The sequence below is a fragment of the Carlito syrichta genome, unplaced genomic scaffold (genome assembly GCF_000164805.1).
Source record: "Carlito syrichta isolate Samal-C Ts95f unplaced genomic scaffold, Tarsius_syrichta-2.0.1 Scaffold304020, whole genome shotgun sequence".
NCBI lineage: Eukaryota > Metazoa > Chordata > Mammalia > Primates > Tarsiidae > Carlito > Carlito syrichta.
The window spans coordinates 33,338-60,863 of NW_007248116.1; the positions used below are offsets into that span (position 1 = coordinate 33,338).

A 27,526-nucleotide genomic window follows, 5' to 3' on the forward strand; every position below is an offset into this window, starting at 1 on the left:
AGAACACAAATTAACAGCCTAATAAGCCACCTAAGGAAGCTGGAAAAGCAAGACCACAAAAACCCTAATTTCAGCAGAAGAATCCAGATCACCAAACTAAAAGCCCAAATCTGGAACATAATAGACAAAAAGATAATATTAAAAAATCAATGAAACAAAAAGCTGGTTCTTCGAAAGGAGAAGACATGCTATGCCATGATACAAGTTTAAGATATGGTGCATTTAACCACTGGCCATTTTCACCAAACTCAAAACTGAACACAGATAACCAGGAGGCTAAGGTAGGAGGATCACTTGAGCCCAGGAGTTGAAGGTTGTAGCACACCACGATGGCGACTGTGAACAGTCACTGCACTCCAGCCTGGGTGACATAGCAGACCCTGTCTCTTAAAAAACAAAACAAAACAAAACTGCACACAGCAATGAGAGATTATAAACAGAAAAATGAATATTTCCCCTATAAAAGTGAAGTTTGTTTCTTAGCTATCAGAGTTTAGGAACAGAAACTGGAAAGTGATGGACAATTTTTAGGAATGGGTTGCCAAGACAGAAATATGAATGATACATGCTCTGTATAAAAACAATCACTGGCCAAGCACAGTGGCTCATGCTTGTGATCCCAGCACTTTGGGAGGATAAGGAGAAAATTGCTTGAGCCCAAGAGTTAGAGACCAGCATGGGCAACATAGCAGACCCCATCTCTACAAAAAATAAAAAATAGGCAGGGTGTGGTGGCACACACTTGCACTCTCAGCTACTCAGGAACTGAGGCAGAAGAACTGCCTGAGTCCAAGAGGTTGAGGCTATGGTGAGCCGTGATGATGCCACTGCACTCCAGCCTGGACAACAGAGACCTCAACTCAAAAAACAAAAAACACAAACCAACAAAAAACAATCGCTGATGACCTCCTGCTAAGCAAACAATGCTTTTAATATCAAAATGTTCTGAGCATCAGATGTAAGATGTTTGTGAAGTGGGTCATCCTACCTTGAAGATGAAGTCAGCCATCAGAGGTCCTGGGATCTTAAAGGTTTGCCTCTCTGAGCCCCTCTGAAATTCAACTGTTGTGTTTTCTACAACAAATACTCCAGGGCTATTAAAGCTGTGTTCTCCTTTGCTTCCTTGAAGTGTTTTTGATTCAATAACTACAATTAAAAAAATAAAATTCAAGTCAATTATCTTAAAGACATCTTATTTTAGAAGACATTTTACTAAGTACAAAACTATTATATAATATCAACACAATATCAAAACACCCATTCAGTTTATCAACACTGATTCATACTGGTGGAATAGATATGTCAGATTTTTGGTTGCTCATAAAAATGAGCTAACAAGTGTGGTATGCCCAAATAGACCTACTCAATACTTTGGAGTCATTTCTACTATAAGGTAAAAAGAGAAAAATTTTCTTTATTTTTTTTCACAATGTAGCTAATACTCAAGGTAAAGCTATATTTACTCACTTTATTACCTGTTCAGAAGATCTTAAGCCTAGTCTTTTATTTAGACAAAAGTCACAGCAAATCTCAAACTTGCTTTTTGCAAACAAAATTTTTTATTTTTAAGTAATTATTGATTCACAAGAAGTTGCAAAAATAGTACAGAGAGGACTTAGGTGACCATCATTCAGTCTGTTCAAAGGTCACATATCATGAAACCAGTACAATATCAAAACCAGGAAACACATTGGTACAATGTGTGTGTATAGTTTGATGCCATTTGATCCCACACCACAACAATAAAACTACAGAACCATTCCATTGCCACGAAGATCTCCTTCAGGCATACTACCCCCTTATTTGAACTTGCTTTTATATGAAGTACTTTTAAGACCTCCTGTAGAAAAAAAATGTTTGCCCACAATTTGAACAAAATAGTATGCTTATTTCATTTGAATTTCTTTCTTTCTTCTCCTCCTCTTTTCTTTCTTTTATTTTGTTAGTGTCATCATACTTAGCAGACCTGGTCTGAGGTTGAGAGAGGCAATTGAAAATACACACACACACATACACACACACACGCGTGCGCGCACACACACACACACACACATACACACACACACACACACACACACACACACACACACACACACACACACACACAGCTGTGAGCACCTGTGTTTCTGGTCCCAGCTTTCTCTAACTTGCTGCATTGGGTTTTCATTGCCTCATTTCTAAAAGGAGTCAGAGCAGACAATCTCCCATGTCCAACTCTACTCTGAAACCTACCTTTGATTCAGTGGTATTGTACCAGTTCTTAACAATCTCAAAGGACATAACAGAACCAAAAATACACTGAGTTTCAAAATTTAAAAATGGAAGGCTGATAAAATGTGACAAAATGATCAGGTATTAGGAAGCTTCAATCCATATGCTGTGGGCTTTGGTTATTTTCATTTGCTGGACTTTCTCTCTGCCACCGAAGCAGCTGCAGGAATTCAAGCGCCCTGGACAGACTGCATAACAGGCATTAGGAGACATCCCTGATTATCCCTGACAGGCAGGCTGGGAACTTTTCTGGGAAAATTCAAAGGCTGGACATGAGCTCCTTGATCTGGAGGAGTCATTAGTGGTCGAAGAATAATGCTGGCTACTTTCAGGCACACAAAACCCCAACCACTTTGGCCCTGATCTCCATGACCGCAGTAGATTTTTGGAAAGTGTGAGATTAAATTCATTTCCTAGTTCCAATGAAGATATAAAACTGAGTGTTATAAAGTGAGTTGTCAGTAAAAATTAAATGGGGAACTGGAGATAGTAAGTGAGCCCTATACTGGATGAATCCAGTCTCTAAAGTAAATCAGAAAATACAACAAGCATCAAGACACTATCAAAACACAAAATAAAGTTGGCCATAATTCATCCTTATAGAAGGCATGTGAAACACCAAATTTCTAGACTAAGATTTAGCCTGAAATGACTTGATTAAATTCAAGAAGTGAGCGATGGATTCCACGGCTGTGTTGAGGTAGTAATTGCTTTACCATTGTGCTAACCTTCTGAATCACAGCTTTCCAAGTTTCATCAGGATACAGACTTGGGGCAGGGGGTGTAAGAATCTGGGAAGGACATCTGGGAGGAAGGGAAGACCAGTTGCTATGAAATTCATGCCCTAAAGTAAAGTCCAGTGTTTCTGTTAACTTGATTTTGGTGTTTTGTTTTTTAACACAATCTATCACACTATTTCAACAGTGTCTAAAATTTTCAATGGCAAGGAGATTGAAAATAGCAAAAACAATTTTCAGGTTCATGTAAATTATCCAAACTACTCTTCTTCCCCACTGAACTGTATGCTTATTGTAAAATATCTTTACTTCAATTATTTTAAAAGGTTTCCAGTTCTCTAGAGCACAAACACTGGCTGCATATCTAGGAGGTAGAAAGCAGGCATTTTGACCTCAATTGTGTAAATGAGCTAGCAGAGTCAAAGGTGGGTGAATAAAGACTGGCGAAGTGATTTGATGAAGGTGGAGCTTATGAATGCAAACAATCCTGATGATTCAGATTAACAAAGCCATTGTGCCGAATCCACAGTGAGATGGAGGCTAGTGTAGTTCTTCAAAAGTTGTTATTTTTATTGATGGCAAACTTGCTTCTCTTTAGTGCCTGTGCCTCTTGAAATAAATGACAGAAAAGGAGTTTGTGGTTTTTCAATCAACAATTCAAATGATCTATTGACTTATGGATGCCTTTATTAAGTTTTTATTAATCTCTATCACCTCCATGTATTTACTGCAGACTGTGTTGTGGCAATGTGTTAGTCATGGCTAGGCAGAGCTGCATGCACAAGTCCTTCAGTTCTCAGAGTTTTCACTGACCCCTCTGTGGTTTCTGCAGCAAGGGGATTAGTACTCAGGAGACCCCAGGAAGCCTATAAACACCCCCACCACTATTAAAGGAAAAGAGCAGGAGCCTTCTTTCCTGTTGCCTCTGCTCACATGTTTTTCTCCTCTCCAGGACTGATATTGAGTGGAGGAGAGGAAGAAGAAATGACAGATAGACTCAAAAAGGATGAAAAATAGAATCAGAAATCAAGACCTTCTTGCATCCCCAAATCGTTTCATGTCTCTAATGATGCCTTTAAGTATTTTAATCCATACTAATTGTTTTCAAAAGGAATGATGCCTAGAAGGATGACGAATGCCTCTAATTACTTCTAGTTGAAGGATTTGCACTGAGAAGTGTCAGTCCCCTCGTCTTTCAAAAGAGGCAGGGTCATGGTAACCATTCCCAAGAGATCTCCCTAAATTCTAAAGGCCACCCAGGTTCTTTTAGTTTAGGTAAATGAGTATTTAGCACAGTTAATTGTAAATACATCAAACTTATGCATATAGTAGAGCTGTATTTTTGTAGTATATGTTAATTTCATTCAGTATCATTTTCCTTTGATTGGGTCATTATGTATAGTATCCATATTTATAGTTATATAGCTCTATATATGGTCATCAGACAGGACTTAAAGGGAAAAATATTCTTCCAATTGAATTGGAGGTTTTCAGTTTATGGCCTCTTGGCGTCTCAAGTTTATTGCTAGTCAAACATTTAATACTAAAGTTTTGCTACAATAAAATCTCTTTTGCAGGGATCCTCTTATTGCTTTCATTTATGAAAATATGCACTACTGGAAAATTTGGGGCTGTGTGCTTCCTATAATGCTGAGGCCAGGCTTGGGATAGCACTGGAAAATCAGGATCTAAACAAACACCTATAGGCAGCATGTCAGATGTACATTCTATAATTAAGTTTCATTCCACAGCAAAAATACTGACATTGTTACTAGGCGTTTTCAGTTTATGATAATGCAGCCTTTAGAGGGTTATAGTTAATATGGATGCAAAAAGAATGATTTATTACTGCAAAATAAGCTTCATTTTAGAAATACCGTTTATTTTACAAATAAAAATATAAGAAAACAGTTGTATAAATTAAGAAAATAAAACCTCTATAGTTACATAGTCAGAAATGTGTAAATGAAGCCAGTTCTAATCATCAGCAAAGAAGGATAACTTCCAGAAATAATTCCAGTACCAATTGTGAGATTGTTCAGAAGGGGAAATAGCTCAAGCAACAGATTTGTCACTTTTGGAGAAATGGGAACATTTTTTGAGCCCTGCTTTTAGAAGAGTACCAGTCCTGAATATAAAGCTATGCTGAATATGCCAGAACATATATGCATGTAAGTGAATTTTTGTCTCAAAGTATTAACTTCTACTTATTCTGTTTACTGTTTACTTATTCTGTTTACTGTTTACTTATTCTGTTTTTGTAGCTTAAAATCAGCTGCAATTATTTTTGGAGCTGAATTTTGGAGAACTGCTTTTAATATCATGAGAATATCAGGCCCATTCACTGCATTTTTTTGAAAAACATCTTTTTGGTAAATAATTCACATATCATAGACTTTGCCCTTATTTTAAAATGTGTAATTTAATAGTTTGAAGCCATCACCATGACCTAAGCTTAGAACATTTCTGTCACCTTCAAAAGAAACCCCATACCCATTAGCCAGGCAATTTCCAATCTATGTTCCATCTCTATAGATTTGCCCATTCTGGACATTACATATAAACGGAATAGTGTAAGATGTGGCCTTTGATGACTGGTTTCTTTCACTGAGAATAATGTTTTCAAAGATCATCCATGTTGTATCCTATTATCAGGTATTTCATCCCTTTTTATAGCCAAATAGTATATCATCTATGTCATATTTTATTTATTCATTGAAAAGTTTGGGTTGTTTCCACTTGGTAGCTATTATGAATAATGCTGCGATGAATATTCAGCACTTCACATTTTTTAATCCAAAATGATATTTTACAATGTGTTTACTCAAAAGGTTCACAAAATCTGGATCTAACGATTTTTACCTGTTTCCCCAAATCAAGTTTGTATTTATAAGAATGAAGATTTACTCTTATCTAGAGCTATGGGCTTTGAAGCCATTTAAAAGGGAAGTTTTAAACATGTTTTTGATGCTGTATTACAAAGAAAACCTTGGGGCTGGGTGAAGTGGCTCACGTCTGTAATCCCAACACTTTGGGAGACCAAAGCAGGAGGATCACTTCTGGCCACAAGTATGAGACAGCCTGGGCAACATAGCGAGACCTAGTCTCTACTAAAAAAAAAAAAAAAAAAAAATTAGCTCAGTGTGGTGGTCTACACCTGTAGTCGCAGCTACTCCTACTCAGAAGGCATAGGTGGAAGGATCACCTGAGCCCAGGGGGTTAAGGCTGCAGTGAGCCATGACCATGCCACTGCACTCCAGTCTAGATAACAGAGTGAGACTCCAAAGGAAGTGATACATGGCTGTAAACATTTTAGTAATTTTGTTGTTTTTAAGAAAATCAGTTAATCTTTTAGTCATAATTCACATAATAATATTAAAGGTAAATAAGAACTTTTGCATAATTGTTTGCTTCACTCTCACAAAGATATTCTCTTGTTTTTCTAATTTGGATCAAAATGTACTCTAGGGTATTTTTTTTTTTCCTCAAGATTTTCAATCTGATGGTAACCTTACTCATTTTTATTTCAATACTGTATTATCAACTTTTCTTAAAGGACATTTCTGGGCTGAATATTATTTCTGGATCCAAAATATCCAAACATATATGCACACATTCACCCACATAAAAACACACTTAAAAGCTACCAAAAATGTGAGATGCTTTTGGCCCAGAGAAATTCTTTTTTTTTTCTTTACGTTGGAATCTCACTCTGTTGGCCAGGCTGGAGTGCAGAGGCATGCTCACGGCCACTGCAGCTTCAACCTAGCAGACTCAGGTGATCCTTCTGCATCAGCCTTCCTAGTAGCTGGAACTACAGGTGTGTGCCACCACGCCCAGCTAATTTTTTGATTTATTGTAGAGACAAGGTCTTGCCAAGTTGCCCGGGCTGTTCTCGAATGCCTGGGCTCAGGCAATCCTCTCACCTTGACCTCCCAAAGTGCTGGAATTACAGGCTTGAGTCACCATACCTGGCCCAGAGAAAGGTTTATAGTTTGTTGGACTTTTTTTTTTTTTTTTGATAAATAAGCTATGAGGAAATAAAACCAATGTTAAGATTAAATTCTACTTACAGAGGTGGGCAGGTCCTTTTATAGTAATTCTCACACTTCGACTTCCCAAAGGAACAGCAATGACATTTTCTTCTCCTAGGAAAGACCAGAAGACAAATGTAGTAAAACTTGTGCACTAAAGGCCCATGAAAATGAGCAAGTCAATCAGAACTGAGAGTATTTGCAAAGTGTTCCTAACTATATTTCATTTTCATATTATAGTCAAGAAATCTTTGGAAAATATTTTTTTTTAAATTATGTGTAAGGTGGACTCATATTATTCACATAATTTTATTTAACTACATTCTTAAATAAATTAAAGAAATACTGAAGATAAATGCACCAGCTTTATTTCTCAATGCCTTATTTCCCCAGACTTCCTCCTTGTGCTTTGATAGGGGTTTGCTCTCGGTGGCTCTCATGCCAAATCTGGCCACACCCATTCCTTTAAGGCTGTTTTTGCTCTACAGGTAAAAGGCAGTGTTCAAGAGTAATGGAGACTGTATGGTTCACGAAGTCTAAAATATTTACTGTACTATCTGACCCTTCATGTAAAAGTTTCATGATCCTTGGCTTGGATAACTACCTAGTGGAAATTCTGGTCCTCGTGGATGTTATTCATGCTGGTACTATTCTGATAATTCTATCTTTATGCCCACACAATAATCTAAGTTCATATATGAAATTTTATCCCATTAATCTCTACCTGAACATTGTCAGTTTCTAAATGATACTAGAGCATTATCAAGGGTATGAATTATTTTGAGAAGATTTTGTTTTTAGTTTAACTTGTGGAGAACATTTTTTTGGATAAACTCTCCAGAGCGAAATTGGTGAAGCAAAGTATGTTGATACATTTACTGACTAGTTTATAAGTGTTAATAAATAAAAATACGTGTTTATTATTGAAAATTAGAAAATACAGATAAATAAAAAGGCAAAATAAAACTATTTCTAATTCTATTACCCACAGATCATCATTTCTAACACTCTGATGAGTGTCCTTTCTAGAATTTTGTGTTTGTTTTTAACATCTATACATGTAACAGGAAACAAAAAACTCTGCCTAAATGTCCATCATATGGAACAGGTTAAATATTAAACAAATGTATCCATACTAAAGAATACTCTGCAACTGATAAAAGTAATGATAAGAAGCCATATGACCTAGTGTGGAAAGATTATATATACATATATGTATACATACATATGTACATGACTAAAAAATGACTAAAAGCACAAAAAACAAATAAAAACATAAATTGGGCTACATTAAAATTAAATTTTTATGCATCAAAGGACATAATCAACAGAGTGACAAAAAACACAGAATGGGAAAAGACATATGCAAATCACATATAAGAGATTACTATCTGTAATATACAAAGAGCACCTACAACTCAACAACAAAAAACCCTACTTTTTAAAAAAAGGACAAAAGAATTTGAATAGACATTTTTCCAAAGAGGATATACAAATGACCAATAAGCACATAAAAATGCTCAATATCGGGAATTATTAGGGGAATATAAATCAAAATTGCAATGAGATGCCATTTCACATCCATTAGGATGACCACTACAAACAATAATGAAATAAACAGAAAATAACAAGTATTGGTGAGGATGTAGGGAAACTGGAATGCTTATGAACTGCTGGTGGGCATGTAAAACAGTATAACCACAATGGAAAACAGCATGGTAGTTTCTTAAAGTATTAAACATAGAATTACTGTATGATCCAGCAATTCCACTTCTAGGTATATAACCAAAATAATTGAAAGCAGGGACACAAGCAGATACTAGTATACTCATGATCATTTTTAACAATAGCCAAAAGGTGAAAGCAATCCAAGTGTCTATCCATGGATGAATGGATAAATATCAAATGGTATAAATTTATCATGGAACATTATTCAGGCTTTAAAAAAAGAAAATTCTGACACACTCTAAAATATGGATGAACTTTGAAGATATTATGCACAGTGAAATAAGCCAGTCATAAAATGACAAATACTGTATGATTCTACTTATATGAGGTAATTAGAATAGTCAAGTTCATAGAAACAGAAAGTAGAATGGTGGGTACCAAGGTCTGGGGAGACAGAAAAATGGAGAGTTATTGTTTGGTGAGTACAAAGTTTCTGTTTTGCAAGATGAAAAGTGTTTTGGAGATGGATGGTTGTAAAACAGTGTGAATGTACTCAGTGCCACTGAACTTTGTACTTAAAAATAGCTAAAATGGTGAATTTAATGTTTTATATATACTATATTTTACAACTTTAAAAATTCATATGACACAATTCCATTGTAGATATGTATTTAAAAATTATATTCTCATGTATATGTAATTTATGGCAATACATACATGCATTTTATTATATTGTGGGCAAATGTATAGATGAAATTGTATACACATAATGCGTGCAAATGCATAGTACTGTGTAATTGCCCATTAGTAAATAATAGAATGGGATTTTAATTCTTTTTTTTATTTGAGTCAGAGTCTGTCTCCCAGGTTGGAGTACAGTGGCATGCTCACGGCCACTCCAGCGTCAACCCGCTGAGCTCAGGTGATCCTTCCACCTCAGCCTTTCAAATAGCTGGAACTACAGGTGTGTGTTACCACACCTGGCTAATTTTTTGATATATCGTAGAGATGAGGTCTCACCAAGTTGCCCAGGCTGGTTTCGAACTCCTGGGTTCAGGCAATCCTCTTGCCTCGGCCTCCCAACATGCTGGGATTACAGGCTCAAGCCACTGTGCCTGGCCAGATTTTAATTCTTTAATCTTTTAAATGTGCAGAAAAGTTTTTACCAACCATTGACAGTGGTTACCTCTGGAGAGGGAAGTAAGAGTTGGAAAGTGAGTGAGAGAGCATAAGTTTATACTTTTTTACTTTTCTATAATGAAAATGTACCGATGAGTCACTTATGTAAAAATTGTTAAAACCTAAAAACATTTTTTTAAAAAGAAGAAGAAGAAAGAAAATAAAGGACCAGGCCTAAAAAGTTTTGCTGTATGAGTTTTACAAAATCTTAAGCAAACGGGTATGTTCCAAATGACAGGAAGACTGAAAGGTTGACAATTAGAGATATACAACCAATCTAATTATGATACCCAAGCAAAATACATAAATATGAACCAATTTTAATTATAACTATGGATAGAAAGCACTAAATAAAATAAAGCAAATCAATTCCAAAACTATGAAAAGAATTATACAACTTGACTGAAAAAATATGTTCCAAAATTGAATGACTGATTCGATTTTAGAAAATTTATTCATATAGTGGGTTCTATTAACAGATCAAAGAAGTTACATAGTATGACCATTTTGATGAATATAAAAAGGTATCTGTTAAGACTCTTATTAAAGCCAGAGACAGAAGGAAATATCCTAAATTTGATAAAGACATCAGAAGCCATGGACAAACACAATGGTGAAACATTAGAATTATTCCCATCACAGACAGAACAAATCAAGAATTATTATCATTTTTGCACACTGTCCTGGAGTTCCTCATCAATATAATTAGAAAATAAATAACTTATAAAAATATATACTGGAAAGAAAATATTTTAAAATACCATTATTTGTAAATTACAGGACTACATAAAATTCAAGAAGAAAAAAGTTATTATAATACAAAAAAGTTCAAGAAAAACTCTGACATTAAGCAAACTATTTTTCCATTTTAATGTTATATATTATACATTACATACATGTATTTAATTTGTTATTATATATTGTGTTAATATACAAAATTATAGGGTGAGAAAGTTTTTAAAAGGAAACCTTTGTTTTCTTTTTTTGTAACAGAAGAATGTCTGCAAGAAAATGTAGAATGAATGATCGAATTAGAAGATCACCATTTACAATTCTTAGCATAAGTACTATTTCAAGGAAGGGTCATCAATTTATCCTAAAGCTATGGTGTGAAAGATTGTTGCAAGACAGAATATTTACACCTTGTCAAGATGCCATCCTGGAGATTTCTGTTTACAGAGAAACAAATCTATACAACAGAGTATAGATTACTTCACCACGCATCTGTAGACAAGTGATCACACAGCATTACTAATAATGGGGTAATAGAAGTGATACTGTGTGGGCTAATAGAATGGGGTAATAAAAGTGATACTGCATGCTTTATGTTGTATCACATTAGGAAGTCCATGATGTCATGATGTGATGCAACATAAAGCATGCAGTATCACTTTTTTTTGAGTTGGAGTCTCACTCTGTCACCCAGGCTGGAGTGCAGTGGCACACTCATGGCCACCCCAGTGTTGACCTACTGCGCTCGGGCAATCCTTCTGTCTCAGCCTTCCAAGTAGCCAGAACTAGAGGTGCACGCTACCATGGCTGACTAGTTTTTTATTTATTGTAGAGACGAGGAATGCCAAGTTGCCAAGTTGTCTCAAACCCATGGGCTCAGGCAATCCACTCAGCTTGGCCTCCCAAAGTGCTGAGATTACAGGCTGAACCACCAAGCCCAGCCCAGTATCACTTTTGACGTGCTCCTGCCACAAATATTCAATCCAATTCTAATCAAGTCTCAGACCTTACTGATCAGTTTATAGGAATTACATGAGAAAGGCCAACAAATTTTATAAAATGAAATACAATCCAACAAATCCAGAATATGAGACATGCTATCAGACAACTGGGATGAACTCTTTAAAAAGTTGAAAATACATAGCCTAAATAAAAAAGACTAAAGAGAGAAAAACTAAATGAGATGAGTGAATCCTGACTGATTCAAGGGGTAAAACAATTATAAAAGAAGGAATTTGAATATGGATTAGATATTAGATAATATGTATAAATTGTAATCATGTTTAGGCATACTAGTGAGATGGTGTAATAAAAAATATCCTTCTTTTCAGGATAGTCATGCAAAAGTATTTAGAGGTAAGTGCTGTGATGTCTGCAACTTACTTTCATTAGGCTCAGCTAGCTGGATAGATGGAGTAATAGATAAATTAGATAGATAATGAACAAATGTAGCAAAATGTTAACAATTATTGAATCTAAGTGAAAAGATGTACAGTTGTTAATTTGCCATTTTATCAACTTCTATGCATGCTTGAAAATTCTTCACAATACAATTTTTTGGGGAAAAATCACATTCCAATGTCATTAACATCTATTTGATGACAAGCTCCTTAATAAAATATTTAAAAAGAGATTCTTATAGTAAATTTGAATAATTGTGTAGTATATGTACATGAAGTTTCCCCCAAGAAATGTTCAAAATTAGGAAATCTACAGAAGTAATGTATCATCTTAATAGACCAAAGTAGAAAAATCACATTAACCAATACGTTTCTAGCATTTAGTAAAATCCAATAGTTATTCTGACCTAAAACTCCATATACATAATAAAATAAATGGATGTAATGATTTATAAACACTAGTATCATGATGCTTGGTGCTTAAGCATTTGAAACATTGCTAATTAACTGGGAAAATCGTAAACAGTTACCACCATATAAAATTTTTACGAAGATTAACCAAAATAATTGGGCAAGAAAAATAGTCTAAGCATTAGAAAACAGGAAAAATTAATATTCAAAATTTTTCAGAGGTTTCAGTTTTACCTACAATAATCATTCAGAAATATAATGGAAGAAAACCCACTTGCAGCAGCAAGAAAACAGATGAAATATATTGGAAAGAACTCTTAAAAAATGGACATGACCTACAAAAAGAACATTTAAATCTCTCTCTAGAGACATAAAGATGTCTTGAGAAAATCAACAGAAAATATTAATTCATTTTAAATAAAAATTACCCATAAGCAAACTAAAAATTTGAAAACAGAGAAATTATAATTATAAGCAAATCCTATGTCCTTAATATACAGTGCTTACAAGTCAATAAGAAAAAACAAACATAAATTACTAGGAAAATTGGCACTTGAAAAACTAGTTCGCAGAAAAAAAATTTAAATGTCAAGAAGATTATGAAAAGATAAAGAAGAAACCAGCAGTATCTCTGAAAACAAAAAGCATATAAATAAAGGTATGCTTGCACACATGTGCAAAGATGTTACAAAACTGAGAGAGAAATCTAAATGCTCACTGAGAAGGATCTGGTTAAAGAAATCATAGAATTTCCTTCTATGACACCATTTAAAAATATAGAGCCAACTTATGAAAACTTACAGGCAAAAAACTAGTGAATAAGAGCAAATCATAAAAAAGTTATATCTAATGATCAATTTTGTATATATTCCCCAAAGTGTATATGTGTCTATGGAAGGTTTACATTATACTGTGTGGATACACACACACACACACACACACACACACACACACACACACACACTCACACACACTCACTCACTCTCACACATACATATAGCAAATATCTGTAATACAAGCAACTATTAATACAATTTATACCTCTAAAGAGTGGAAGTGGCTAGAAGTTTGAGGATGATAGAGATGACTTTTATTTTCTACTTTATAACCTTCATGCTCTTTGACATTTTTATAAAAAGTATGTTTTAATTTTATAATACCAACTATTAATCTGTATTATAGATCCTCAACCACTTCACCCCAACTCAGGAAGGATACACACTAATGATGACAGGTGTAATTTCTTGGTAGTGTGATTGATTACGTGTCTATCATTTTCTTTTTTTGCCTGAATATTCTGGATGTTTTATAATAAACAGCATATTACATATGTAATACAAATTGTTTTGAAAATAGGTGTAAATTAGAAAGCTTTACTGAACGGAAGAAAACCTATTTGAGCAGATCAATCATGCTTAGCACACTCTTGCAAATTCTTTGTAAATTTAGGCTGTAGTATCTTTGGGAAGCATTTGTCGTGTGTGTGTGTGTGTGTGTGTGTGTGTGTGTGTGTGTGTGTGTGTGTGCGCGTGTGCGTGTGTATTCCAACTGTCATCCCACTGACAATGGCATATTTTACCGAAACTCTGCAGATCAAAGGCATTTTATTTTAGCTAAAATGGCTCAAAATTGGGGAAAATGTTCTGCTGGTCAGATTTGCCTACTATGTTACCCTTGGAGAGAAAGGCACACTGCAGGGCAGTTGGGTAAGGCTTCAGAAATGAGGGGTATTCTTACAGGAGTTTAATGTCCTTAGATTATGGGAAGAGTAATAATCTCTATTATACAAACTGGAATTCCGTTTCCTTTCAAGAGCCCTCCAGTAAAGTTGATACATCTATAGAAGTCTCTGTGATACTTTTTATAAGGCAGTATCTCCCAAAAGTTTTATCATAATATGAGTCACCTAGAAAACATGTTAAAACACAAATGCCTGCCCTGCCCACAGAAATCCTAATCTAACACTTTAGGGTGGAGCCTAAATATATGCCTGACCAGGTGATGCTGACACTGTTGGATTGTGAGCCACCTTTTAAGTAGCACTGATAGAGGGGACAGAAAGGGAAAAGTCAAGATCTTGAAGGTCAGAGAAGGAACACTGCCTCACAGTCCCCCCCCCTTTGCAGCATTTCTTCACTATCCTGCAGGAAATGGCACAGTTCCAGCTCTGACCAGAAATGAAGTCCTGTGAGGTAGAGGGTTTTAAGAAGGAGGAGCCTGGAATACTATGTGCTCTGTAGATGAGGGCTTAAAGTGCCTTTTGGATGAAGCAGTAAGGAGATTGTTAGTTAGTTTTGTCAAAGCAGTTTCAATTGAATAGCTGGCACAGGAGGCTATGATCTGAGGAATAAATGATGATAAAAAATTAGAGTCAGCAAGTGTAAACAGTTTTTTCAAGACTTGCAGTAAAGAGTTGTGAAAGTAGGTAGTAGCTGGAGATGTGGTTATGTATATATAGTTCTCTATATTGTTGCAATCACTAGACTGACCTAAGATTAATATATATTTCTTCAAACATATTAAAATATTTTATCTATAATATGATACACTCATACACACACATACACATTTTTTAAACTATCCTTTTATTTAAGATGGAAGAGGCCTGGTCATGTTTAATCATGGACAGGAAGAAGAGAGAGAGAAGATAAAGGAGACAGAGGAGATGATGGGTGGAGTGAGTTCTCTGAGGACACAAGGGGACTGGAATGCGGAACACAGATGGAGGGATTAATTAGTCTTGGAAAGGAAGGCAGACATTTGTGCCTCTGAGGCAGGAGGGAGCAGGGAACGGCTGGGTGCAGCTGCAGGGCGAGGTCTCTTCTTGTGATCCTGTTTTATTGGGAATTTTTTTTGTTGTTGCAATCTTCCTTGGAGTCTAACATAGATTTTTGTAAATGGCTCATAAATTCTGGAAAAGAAGGTATATTCCCTCAACATGTAATGTTCTGTTACCTATTAATGTAACATTAGTAATTACATTGTGCAGAGTCCATATGTAATTTTCACTGACTTAAGTGAGTTAAAGTCTCTCATAGAAGTAGTATTTATTTCAATTTCTTCTTATGTACTGGGAATTTTTACTTTACATGTTTTGATGTAATTGTATTTGGTTCATACAGTCTTTGAATTGTTTGGTTTTTTTTATTATGAACAGATATAAAATATTCATTTTTGTTATTTATTTATTTATTTATTGCCTGGGGTTCCATTACTGATATAAAGACTGCTACCCATGCTTTATCTTGCCTGTTAGAATGAGCTGCTTTTAAATACCAGACAAATGGCCTCCTGGTAAATTCTCCCCTTGGTCTGGAAGTAGACCTGGAGCTAGAGACCATGATGGAAAGAGGGAACCATTGTAAATACAGTGTGAGCAGGCTGCTTGTTGTGTGCAGTACGGGCTCAGTGCAGACCACTTGAAACTGCTTGCCACAGGAATACAGATGGCACTGCCAAGCAGGTCTAACTCTTAGCCTGCTTTAAAAATCCTATACTTTCTAATGGTGGAGAGATCAATTATTGAAAACATATCAGATGGAGAAAAGGCTTTTTCTCTGTCCCATCCTACTATGTCACATACAGAAGGCCCATGTCTGAGGATACCTAGATTTGTTGTTGTTGTTGTTGTTATGATGGTAGTGACTGGTTCCTGCTGAACCCTTCATTATTTGAAATTATTCCAAAACCTTCTAGTTGAAAATCTGGAGTAAGAGATCCTTGATACTGCTACTCACTGCTACTCAGCCTCCAGGGCTCCTTCTTATCATGCTTTAAATGCCATTTGCATTATTTTTACTCTACAAACTAACTGGGATAGGTAATACAGAATAATGGTCATGATCACAGAGTCTGGAGTCAGACATGCTGGGTTGGAACATCAGCACTGCCATTTACAATTGCTGTGGGATCTTGGGCTGGTTGCTCATCCTCTCTGTGCCTCGGTTACATCTGTAAAATGAGGATAATAGAAATACGAGAGGGGACCCCAAAAAACTGGAATTTATTTATTAAAAATTCTGTATATATTATTACATGCTTGAGCTTCAGTCACCTTCAAAGTACTCTCTGTTTGATGCAACACACCTATCAAAACGCTTTTTCCACTGCTCAAAACAGTTTTTGAATTTGTCAATTTGGGCCTTTCAGTGCTCCTGCCGTTTTTTTGTCTTACCTGTTCCACATGGGCAAAATGTTTCCCTTTGAAGACTTTTTTCATTAAGGGAAACAAACAAACAAACAAAAATCCCTTGTGACAAGGTAAATAGGGTGGGTGGGGCACAGGGGCCATGCTGTTTTTGGTTTAAAACTGCTAAACACTCAGCACAGTGTGGGTAGGTGCATTGTTATGGTAGAAGAACCAGTCACCTATTTGCCACAATTTGGGACATTTCTTCTGCAATGCATCCTCTCACAACAATGCTAGCTGGTACTCTGATGCTGATGGGCTCCTAGAACACTTACCTAGAGGGAGAAGCCCATACCATAAGCAGCCCATCCTCCAAAAGATAATTCCATTGTGTTTTGGGGGGCGTCCCCCCAGTACATGTTCTAAGGAGTTGTTGTGAGTGTACAATGAGGTAATATATGCAAAGGCTTAGAAAAGAACCTGGTACCCACTAGGGTTTAAGTATAAGTTATTATTAAAACCATATTGAATACTTACTATGCCCCCAGGCACTAAGTTAAGTAACTTGAGATAAATTACCTCATTCAATCTAATGAAAACCTATTTCTACAATCAAGAAAACTGAATTTTTACAAGGTTGAGGTGACTTGCCCAAGATCACAGAGCTCCTAAAGCAGTAGAACCAGGGTTTGAACAAAAAACAACATTCTGAAACCCTTCCAAATGAGACCAAGTTATACTGTATAAACTCAAACTCACTCATCACAAATATGTTCATCAGACTTTCGTTTATGGGTTTCACTTGTTTGATTTTGCAATCACTGGACTGACCTAAGATTAAGTTTAGTTCCTCTGACTTTCCCTCCCACACATAAATGCTCAAGTCCAGCTGTTCTGTCATATTTTTTCTATGTCTCATTTCCTGCTACAGATCATGGCTGTGCTAAGTAGCAAGATGTACAGGAAATAAATTGTCCACACGATATTAACTTATCAATACACATCATTTTCAGCCCAGAAGGACTGTAATTTATATCAGATCATTTATTTTCACTATAAAGTTCAACTAGAACTACACTACACCAACTTAAATACATTTATTCCAAGGTAATACAAGTAAAAGGATGTTTTTGTTCCTCTCACTTTTCTATTCTTGAATTTTGTTTTGTTTTGTTGGTGTATTTTGTTTTGAGTTGGTTGAAATTTTCTTTGCTGAACAAATTTTTTTTGTCAAATATTTTTGTTACTTTTCTTAATCTTGCATTTATTTTCTCTTTCTGCTATTTAGATTCAAACACACACACACAAATACGCACACACACACACACACACACACCCCTTCTCAGGAAATAAAGTAGTTTTTAAAAAAGGAAGAAAAGTGTCCAAATAAATGCTAATGCCAATAATAATTAAACCTTATGGAAGAATGGAAAGTAATGCACTTTACACTTTAAAGGAATGCATTTATTTAAAATGAAATAATAGGTGTGAAAGCATTTTGCAAACTGAAAAATAAAAATCGTGTTTATTAATGCCCTCACACATTCATAACCACTTGGCATCACTTAGACTGAAAGAGTTACCTAGCATGGCATTGTACAGAACAGGGTTGACAATTTTTCAAAACTAGTGTAGTCAAGTTTGACTCAAGTTCATCTGTCCACTCTTTGGGGGGCAGTGGAGGAATATGGAAGGTGAAAGAAGGGAGAATCAATGTATGGCTATAATGAGTCTACAGTTGGAGGACTGTCTATACACTGCCTTTGTGAAATAAAAGAAATGTGCTGACAAGCAAAAGTAGAAAATGTAAAAGTAGGAAATTAACAGCAATTTTTTTTAAAGTAGAGAGGACACACAACAGGGACTTGCCTTAGTGAGAAAAACCCGCTGCGATTCCTCTGGCCAGCCCTGTGCTATGACATCCCTTTGTCCTGCCCTGAGCTGTGAGGCTACATCATGGAAATTTCTGATTGCTGAATCTGCAAATGAGTGTCCTCAGCCTTTCGCCCCTGAATCTATGCAAAAGCATCTGCTCCCAACCTGGGGATATATTTATATACTGGACTAAAATGCCTTTACCTCAGAAGAGCATGGTAACAGGCAGGGCGCCTAATGATGTATGCCTTCACACTCATTTCCAGGGCTAGCTTTTGAATGGCATGCAGGAGAGGAGGCCATGTTACACAGCATCTAATGACAGATGTTCCTTGCATGGTAGAGTAACTTCTTTTCTGCCTTTTATACCACATCTGAGAAATCAAGAGCCTGGTGAGGATAGCAGGGTCATTTGCCTCTGACTCTGCAGTGGGGCATCAGATGCTAAAAAGCAGAGGGTTTAACCCAAGGCACATGTCCAAGCCACCTAAGAAGCTGGATGACCTACAATTGCCCACACTTATCTCCAGAAACTCTAGGGTGTGACCTAAGGATTAGACCATAGGACAAGTTCCCCAGGGACTCCTGATATTCAGGCCAGGTTGGGAACCATGGGGCCAGCTCTACCAAGAGAATACAAGAGGTAGGGCAGTCGAAGCAGCCTTTGATCCCCTCTGGTTTTATTTTTGTTCTACCTTTGTTCTCTTCTCCATCACTGTAGGCCTCGGTGCACCTCTCACCTCATGCTCATCTAGCTGCCCTTGGAAGACAGTTCAGAAGGGTAGTTAAGCACATGGACTCTGAAGTCAGAACCATCGTGGCCACTCACTAGTTGGGAGAACTTCAGCACGGTACTTAATTTCACTGAGCCTGTGTCTCCATTTGTCAAATGGGGAGGTATAATAGCACACACCTAGCAGGGTTATGGTGGGAATAAATGATGTCATACATAAAAATACTTAGCACAGCATCTGGCACATTATAAACTACAACTTCTGGAGGCCACTGTTATTATTATTGTCCTGATGGCTATTGATACTAACAATCCCAGAGCTCTCATCTGGTTAATGGATGTCAGGTCTTCTGGCTAATCCCAAGTGTTGCAGGGTTTGTCTGCCAACAGGTTGCTTCTGCTTTTAATTTATAGTCCCCAGGGACTGCTGCTGTGAGGATACTGGTTTACATGAACTCTTCATTTCTGTGCAGGTCAAGTCAGTATGTTTTTACTGAGAACATACTATATACCAGGTACGGGGCCAGGTATAAGAGGCCCTCACATGCCAATGAAAGGGTCAATGCACAAAGAAAACTTTCTCATGCAGGTAGTGACAGCAGCATATAAAAAGGTAACCAAGTAGAAGTCGATTGAAAACAAAGAGAAGACCTCACACTCACTTAACTCTTGTGATGTATATAAAATTTCTCGGTCCCTTTAAGAATAAAGACAAGTCATTTCTGTCAAACCATTACATTAAAACTTTGGAAAATGTGTCTATATAAGATCCTGGGTCTTATTTCTCTAATCCCCATTTAATCCCAAGGTCAATTTGTTTTTAAGATGAGGAATAAATTATGTATACACTTAATAGACTTCCAGAGCTAGAAGAGATCTTAGAAATCGTCTGTGCAAATACTCTTACATGCAGATGAAAAAGTTGAGGGTCCAGTAAGTCAGGTGTCTTGCCTAAGATCATAGATTGTTAGAGGCCAAGCTGAGGTAATTACCCCAGTCTCTGGCTTCCAGTCTTGTTCTATTGCACATCATTCAGTCCCACTGAAATCATAGCAGGATGCAGAATCATCCCTAGTAAAGGGCATCTATTCTTACGTTCAACTTTAGTGGAGCGCCTATGTGTTCAGTACTACTCCAGCGCAAAGATTATAGACATGGTGCCTGCTCTTGCAAAGCCTTACTAGTGAGAGACACAAATTAAACACATACATAAATGAAGTAACTACTTCTTGCAATGAAGGCTAAGCAGGAACCATACAGAAAAGAGAAGGGCCTACTTCAAATAGCGTAGTTAAAGAAAATCTCTCTGAAGAGGTGACATGGTGCATAAATTATGGTTGACAAAGAGGTAGCTATATTCGGAGCTGGGAGAAGCAAGTTCCAGGCCCAGAGATGGGCTGGTGCAAAGGCTTATGGGGAAATGGGCACTTGGCATTCTAGACTCTTCCCGAAAGCCAGAGTGACCTGAGATGAGCGAATGAGGTGCAGATGGCAGCACATAATGTAATACAGGGGCCAGATGTTACAAGGCTTCAAAGGCTTTGGAAAGGGGTGTGGATTTTTATCATAAATGCATGAACATATCAGAGAATTCACAGTCTGCTTCTGCTTCTCTGTGAAAAACATCAGCTATGACTTTTTTTCTTAACTGGGTCTACATGCCATTTTTCTTTCATTTCTCTTCATGCAGAGGGCTAGAAGACAAACAAAAACATGCACAAGAGCAAGGCAAGGACTAGAACCCAGGGCTCTCGATTTCCTTTCCCAGGATCTTTCTTCCAGGCCCCACCCTTTCCTGTTGAATCAAATGAGGAGAAACATCCAGCTAAAAGGAACAGGGTCTTTGGATTGAATATTCTTTTGCCAGTCACAGTTCTGGTATAAGAGTTTGATCAGTTAGAATCTCACCCTCAAAAGATGAACGGGGAGGCAGAAAGAGATGATGTGAGAAGACAGGAAGAACTGAAAACCAACCTGTTTACCAGTTAGCAAACCCTTTATATCTGACACAGTATTTCTTGCTATGGCATAACTTGAGTTCATAGATTACTCTTGACAGTGACAGTCAAAGGAGAAATGAATAGTGTATGGAAAGAAAAAAAAAATCACAAGAGGGCCTTGTGATTCAGCCCCAGGGTCCATCTAGCACAGGATTCTATTTTTGTCAGAAGTTCCAAGGGATGCTTTAGAAGACGAAGTGTTTATCTTCATAATGTCAAAAGCTGAGCCAAGTGTTGGTGTTCCGGGTTGGCCTTCAATATCACTGTATCAATAGACTTGACTGTCACCATGTAAAAATGGACAAAGTGTCCACAATAGACAAGCTGAGCTTGCTTGTTTAATTGCCTTGTGTATGTGTGCTCTGATGTGGACAAAACCAAAATAAAGGACAAACCTGGAAATACAATGAAGTCCCTAAATACAACTAAGTTAAGACTCTCCAAATGTGTTTGCTTCTTTGTTGATGTTTTTAGAGCTTTCTCTCTTTAAAACTTGAGTGGACTCTAGTTCCCTTTTCCAATCTCCAAAGTTGTTTATGCCAATTGCTAGTTCCGTCTCTTCCCTTCTCCTTCTGAACAGGAAATTTGTGTGTTGTATCTGGATTGATTTCTGATTTTTCTCATAGCAAAGGTTTTGGCTCCAGGCTCTTACACCTTGTGTCTGTCTCACTACATGATGGAAACGATATCCTGTGTACAGCTTGTACACTTTCTCCAGCATGGGGCTGTGCCAATAGCATCTCATTGCCATGTCCTGACTCAGGGTGAATCCCAGGGAAGATAGGAATGATTGCTTGGCAAGGTGTAGACGTTAGGAGCTATGTGGACTCTGCAGGCCACAGTGATGCACACTCAGGGGGAGACATGGCTTCATTTCCCACATTTATTTCACACAAAGCATGATTATGGGGAAGTGCTTCCATATGGCCTAGGAAAAACTTCAGCCAAAAAATGGCTTTAGCTGGCCAGTTTCAGAGCAGCAACAGACATGAAGAGGCTGTAATGAGAATCAAGAACATGGAGCATCATGTTTTCACGCAGGTGGGAATCCTTGCTACCTTGCTACTTTTAGCTTTAGCTCAAGCATATGTATGCAGAAACTGATGAAATGCCAGTTCCTGAGGGATGCCTCTGGCTTATACCGTGTCACTCATACCCTACATTGAAGGATCTGTGTGCTTCAGATCCCCTTTTTTTCACAGAAATTGATATTAAAAATTATACATTTTAGGGGGTTCTTAATCTGGAATGTTCTAGATGTGCATCAAGGGTTTGAGAACCCCCCAAAATCAGAAAAATGCAGCAAATTAGGGGCTTATGAGTACACATGCATGCATTTTCCTGAAAAGAGAATGCATAACTTTCAATAGACTCTCAAAAGGACATATCTAAAATCTGAAAATCAATGAGAGAGAGACAATATGAACTACCTTGCATTTCAGGACCTCTTCTGCATGCCTCTGCAAAAAAGACCAGTTTCTTGGCACAATTTCACTTGGCTTCTACCCTGGCTCAGTTAGAATTATCTTGATTTCTAATCTTTCTTGGACCCTGACAAAACGAGGGTTTTTCTGATGAAATTTCCAAAATTTTTATGGCCATCGCTGACTCTAGTCACTTCCCCAACCCCCTGATCTGGTGATTATCTCCACCCTTTATTCCTCTCATCCACAAGCCTTCCTGAATGAACTCTTCTCAGGACAGTCTGTCTCTTCAAACTGTCTTCCTGATCTGAGTCTTTAAATTTTAGTTTCTCCTATAATTCACTCATTTTTGACACTGTCAAGGTTTTCCTCCACACTCATAGGTGGATTTTTTAAAACTAATCCCCAGATGGGTCAATTGTTGATTTAAAAATATGTTTACAAATACCCACATTTATATTCAAGGTATATAAGGGCATGCGATCATTTGGCACTCATTGAAATTAAGCTTTGGTTTCAGCCTGAAATTCATTGAAATCACTCTTGCTAGTGTCACAAATGACCTCCAAATTGCCAAAGAGAAATTTGGGGGCCCTTGTTCCAGTTGATGTCACAAGAGCATTTAACATTGCTGACTACTGCCTCCTTTTTGGAATTGCTTATTCCTTTGGCTTTCATGATATTCCTCTTGATAAGTTCTCCATTTTTCTACCTACTCTTAGTCCTTCTTAGTTGAATTCTCTTAAACTTCTTCCCTGGCTAAATGTCTTGACTTCAGGTATTCCTTAGGATGCAATTCTTGATGTCCTGTTATAGTCTACGTGCTCTCATTGGGTGGACTCACACTGATCACCAACAACCACTAATAGGATTTTGCTATCAGCCAGATAAACTAGCATGTTTCAGATCAACCCTCCAACCATAAACAAAATGTAATCAACATCTGTTTGAAGTGATCAGAAAGATGCTGAAGTATTGAATATTTATGGGACCAAATTCTAGAGAGAAGAAAATTCCAGGAAAGTGATCCCTCACCTTTGATATGTCTTCTTTACATGAATTTCTTACCCAAATGAACAGCAAACATGTCCAGCCACCTGCTCAACATGGAACATTTGCATCACTCTAGTTTCTTCTTTTCCTTATAGCCTCCATTCAAAGAATGACCAAACTCTGCTTATTCCATTTCTTAAATATCTTTTCAACTGTTTCTTCCTCTACATCTCCTGCCACACTACCTTAGACAAAGGCCTCATTATTTTAAACACTCTTGAGTATTTAGAAAAAGCTTCCTATTTGTATTCTCTGCTTTCAGGCTCACCTCACAGGTAATATAGACTCTATAAACCACCAGAATTATTTCTACTAAAACATAAATCTAGCCATGTTACTCCATTGCCTAAATTGCGTTAATGATTCCATTTGACCTGAAAATTAATGCAATCATGGAGGTTTTGATGGTTGACTCCAAAGGTCATTCTGTCTTATCTTCTATCCTATCAACATGCATTCAGGCCTGAGCAACCTGTTAGTAGTTTCTCCAAAGAGCCAGGCTTTCCTCAAGTGTAATGCCATGAATTTTGTGTTTCTTCTGCTTGAAATACCTTCCACTCCTCCTACCATGTTCCCCCACCTTAAGGGAATAAGTAAGATCCCTACACTTCATAAGTTACACCAAAATAAATTCAAATGAATAAAAGATTTAAAAGTAGAAAAACAAAACCATAAAAGTGATAGGAGAGAATATGCAAGATTAATTGTTTTCTCTTTAAAGCAGAGGTCAACAATGACGATAACCTGGGGGCCAAATTCAGCCTGAAGCCTATTTTTGTAAACAACATTTTCTTGGAACATAGCCATGATAACTTGTTTATAGGTATCTGTGGGTCTTTGCACTGCAACAGCGGTGCTGTGTACATGAGAAAAATTATATGCCCCACAAAACCTAAGACATTTGGCATCTGGCCCATTACAGAAAGTTTACTGATCCCCAAACAGAAGGTTTTTTTAAAAGACAGATATTATTAAGATGAAAATTTCTGAATACATAAAACTTAGAAACCATTGATTCTAAAAATACAAAATTGAAAGTCAAAAACAAACTAGGAGCCATATTTGAAATAAGCATGACAGATAAAAGATTAGTATTTGTGATATATTAAAAGCTGGGCTGGGCTCGGTGGCTCGGTCTGTAATCCCAGCACTTTGGGAGGCCGAGGCGAGAGGACTGCCTGAGCCTGGGGGTTCGAGACCAGCCGGGGCAACTTGGTGAGACCTTGTCTCTACAATAAATCACAAAAACTAACCAGGTGTGGAGGTGTGAGCCTGTAGTTTCAGCTACTTGAAAGGCTGAGGCGGAAGGATCACCTAAGTCCAGCAGGTCAAGGCTGCAGTGGCCATGAGCATGCCATTGCACTCCAGCCTGGGCAACAAGAGTAAGACTTCAACTCAAAAAAAAAAAAAAAAAAAGCTCACAAAGGTGAGGAAAAGATCACCATCCAAATAGGAAAATGGGTAAATGACTTCAATAGCTCACTGAAAAATGAAAAGGTAAAAATAGTCTCAATACATGTATGACAATATTTTCACCTTGTTAGCAATCAAAGAAAGGCAAATTTTAAAAATGAGTACTTTACAAGGGGGGAACTCAAAAAATTCAGAATTATTTTTTGGAGGGCAGGTCCCTTGTAGTACAAACTTCTAGGAACTCACTGGCATCATCAGTGTATCAATTGTTGTTGTGAGAAGTTGTGTCCAGTTTCAGTTTTTTCTTTCTTTCTTTTTTTTAGGTGGCAAACGGGTGACTGGTTCTTCCACCATGACAATGTACCTACTCACACCGTACTGAGTGCTCAGCAGTTTTTGACCAAAAATGGCATGACCCCTGTGCCCTACCCTCCCTATTTATCCATCTCTCCCTGAGGGACTTTTTTTGTTTCCCTGGGTGGAAACAGTCCTCAAAGGGAAACGTTTCGCCAATGTGGAAGACATAAAACAAAAAATGGCAGAAGCACTAAAAGAAATCAAAATTGACAAACTCAAAGTAGTGGAAAAAGCATCTTGACAGGTATACTGCCTCAAATGGAGGGTACTTTGAAGGTGACTGAAGTTCAAACATGTAAGAACAAATAGGATGTTAATGTGGTTTTTTTTTCCTGGACTATGACAAAGATCAAATGTCCTAATATTTATTGCAATTTTACACAGCTCCTCTTCAGTTTTCCACATCTATTTGGTCTACTTCTGTAAATGGTTATAATTTTCTACATAATTGGTTATGAGTGGTTTTGAGAAATAACCCCTGTATTTGTCCATTAAAGGATTTTTTTTTAAAAAGAAGGAAGCATAGATAATTATATTTTGAATGAATAAGAGTATTTTTTTTTAAACTAACTCTGCTTCTGAGTAAGTCTACTGTCTACTATACTGGCTTTTGTGAAAATTTAAAGAAAATGAGCAGAGATTGGAGCCACAAACCTCAGACTTAAGTACAGCCTGTAATCCCAGCACTTTGGGAGGCTGAAGCGAGTGGATTGCCTAAGCCCACGAATTCAAGACCAGCCCTGGCAACTTGGCAAGACCTCGTCTCTACAATTAAAAAAAAAAAAAGAATAGATACACAATTTTTAAATAAATAAATTCTGGTTTTTGTGGGTTGTCCCTCATATGATTTCCCCGAAAAATTGAAGACTATTTTAAAGAACAGTTATACTTTCTATTGGCAAAGTTTCAAAGAAACAGGCACTCAGAAAGAATAATGGGAACAAAAAAATTGATATTTTATATACTTTTTTTTGAAGAAACGTGACTTTTAGAAAACTGGTCAAAAGTTATTTCCAACTAAACAACATTAGACAAATGTTACTCTAGTAACAGACGACCTAAAACACATCTTGTAGTACGGTAACATAGCACTGGGCTTAAAACCTACTTTTTTCAGGAGAAACGTGTGACTTCGACTGTCCCCGTACAAGCCTGCAGGTGGAGCCATCGCCAGCACAGACACCACAGTTGTCTTCCTTGGCATTGCTTCCCAGTTGCCGATCGCAGCCTATTGCCTGCCAACAGAAGCATGGTGGTCAGGGCAGGCAAAAAGCCAGGGGAGGGGAAACTCGATTTACTTCAGGAGGCTTATTTACAACGTTGTTCTTAAGTTTATGGATTGGCTCTCTTTTATGAGAGCATAGGTGTATAAATAAGAATGACACAAAGTCTTATAGTACAGTATCATTTCTACAACTCTAATGCAAGGCGCACAAAATTAAAAGAATTAAAGCTGTCCCTCTGTTATCTATTTATTTGTATTTTTATAGATTTTTTAAGTATATAAAGTAAATGAAACATTGTAGATGATGTTTTCTCTTTTCCCTCTCTCCCTCTCCCTTCCCTCTCTCCCCACCTCTATATTTGTCTTGTTCTCTCATTTCCTCCCTGAAACAAACACTATCCTGAAATTGATGTGTATACTTCTGGTTCATAGTTTTACTTTAAATATCCTTTGCTCTGCTTTTATTTCTATCTCCACATACTTGTATCTCTATATTCATGTATCCATACCTGTCTATAGTCTTTATCTGTATCTTTGTATCTCCTTCTCTTTATCATTAGCTATACCTGCTTCTCCATATCTCCACTTCTATGTCATTACATCTATATATAGTTATAAACAATTTTTTAAAATTAAGAAGGAATTAATAGGAGAGTTGCCTCATAGAATATGTTTATACTGCTTTCATTCTCTGCTAAATTATTTTTCATATGTATATATGTGTATGTATGTATTTACTGGACTGTGAGAAAAAAGGCTGTGTCTTATATTTCTTTTTTTTTTTTTTTTTTTTAAGTTGGAGTCTCACTCTGTTGCCCAGACTGGAGTGCAGTGGCCGCTCCCGGCCACCGCAGCCTCGCCTGCTGGGCTCTGGCGATCCTTCCG

At 37.0% G+C, this 27,526-nt stretch overlaps 1 protein-coding gene across 1 annotated transcript in view; it reads right to left on the minus strand.

The window, feature by feature from the left end:
* LOC103261819 (ADAMTS-like protein 3) overlaps positions 1-27,526 on the minus strand; it is a gene marked incomplete at its 3' end in the record, with an annotated part of 105,230 nt that overhangs the window by 25,191 nt on the left and 52,513 nt on the right. The window contains exons 4-6 of the mRNA XM_021713069.1: positions 26,525-26,651; positions 7,082-7,156; positions 989-1,146 (exon numbers count right to left, since the gene is read on the minus strand). Of these exons, the coding sequence (XP_021568744.1) occupies positions 989-1,146; positions 7,082-7,156; positions 26,525-26,651 (360 nt within the window). The remainder of the gene's footprint in view (positions 1-988; positions 1,147-7,081; positions 7,157-26,524; positions 26,652-27,526) is intronic.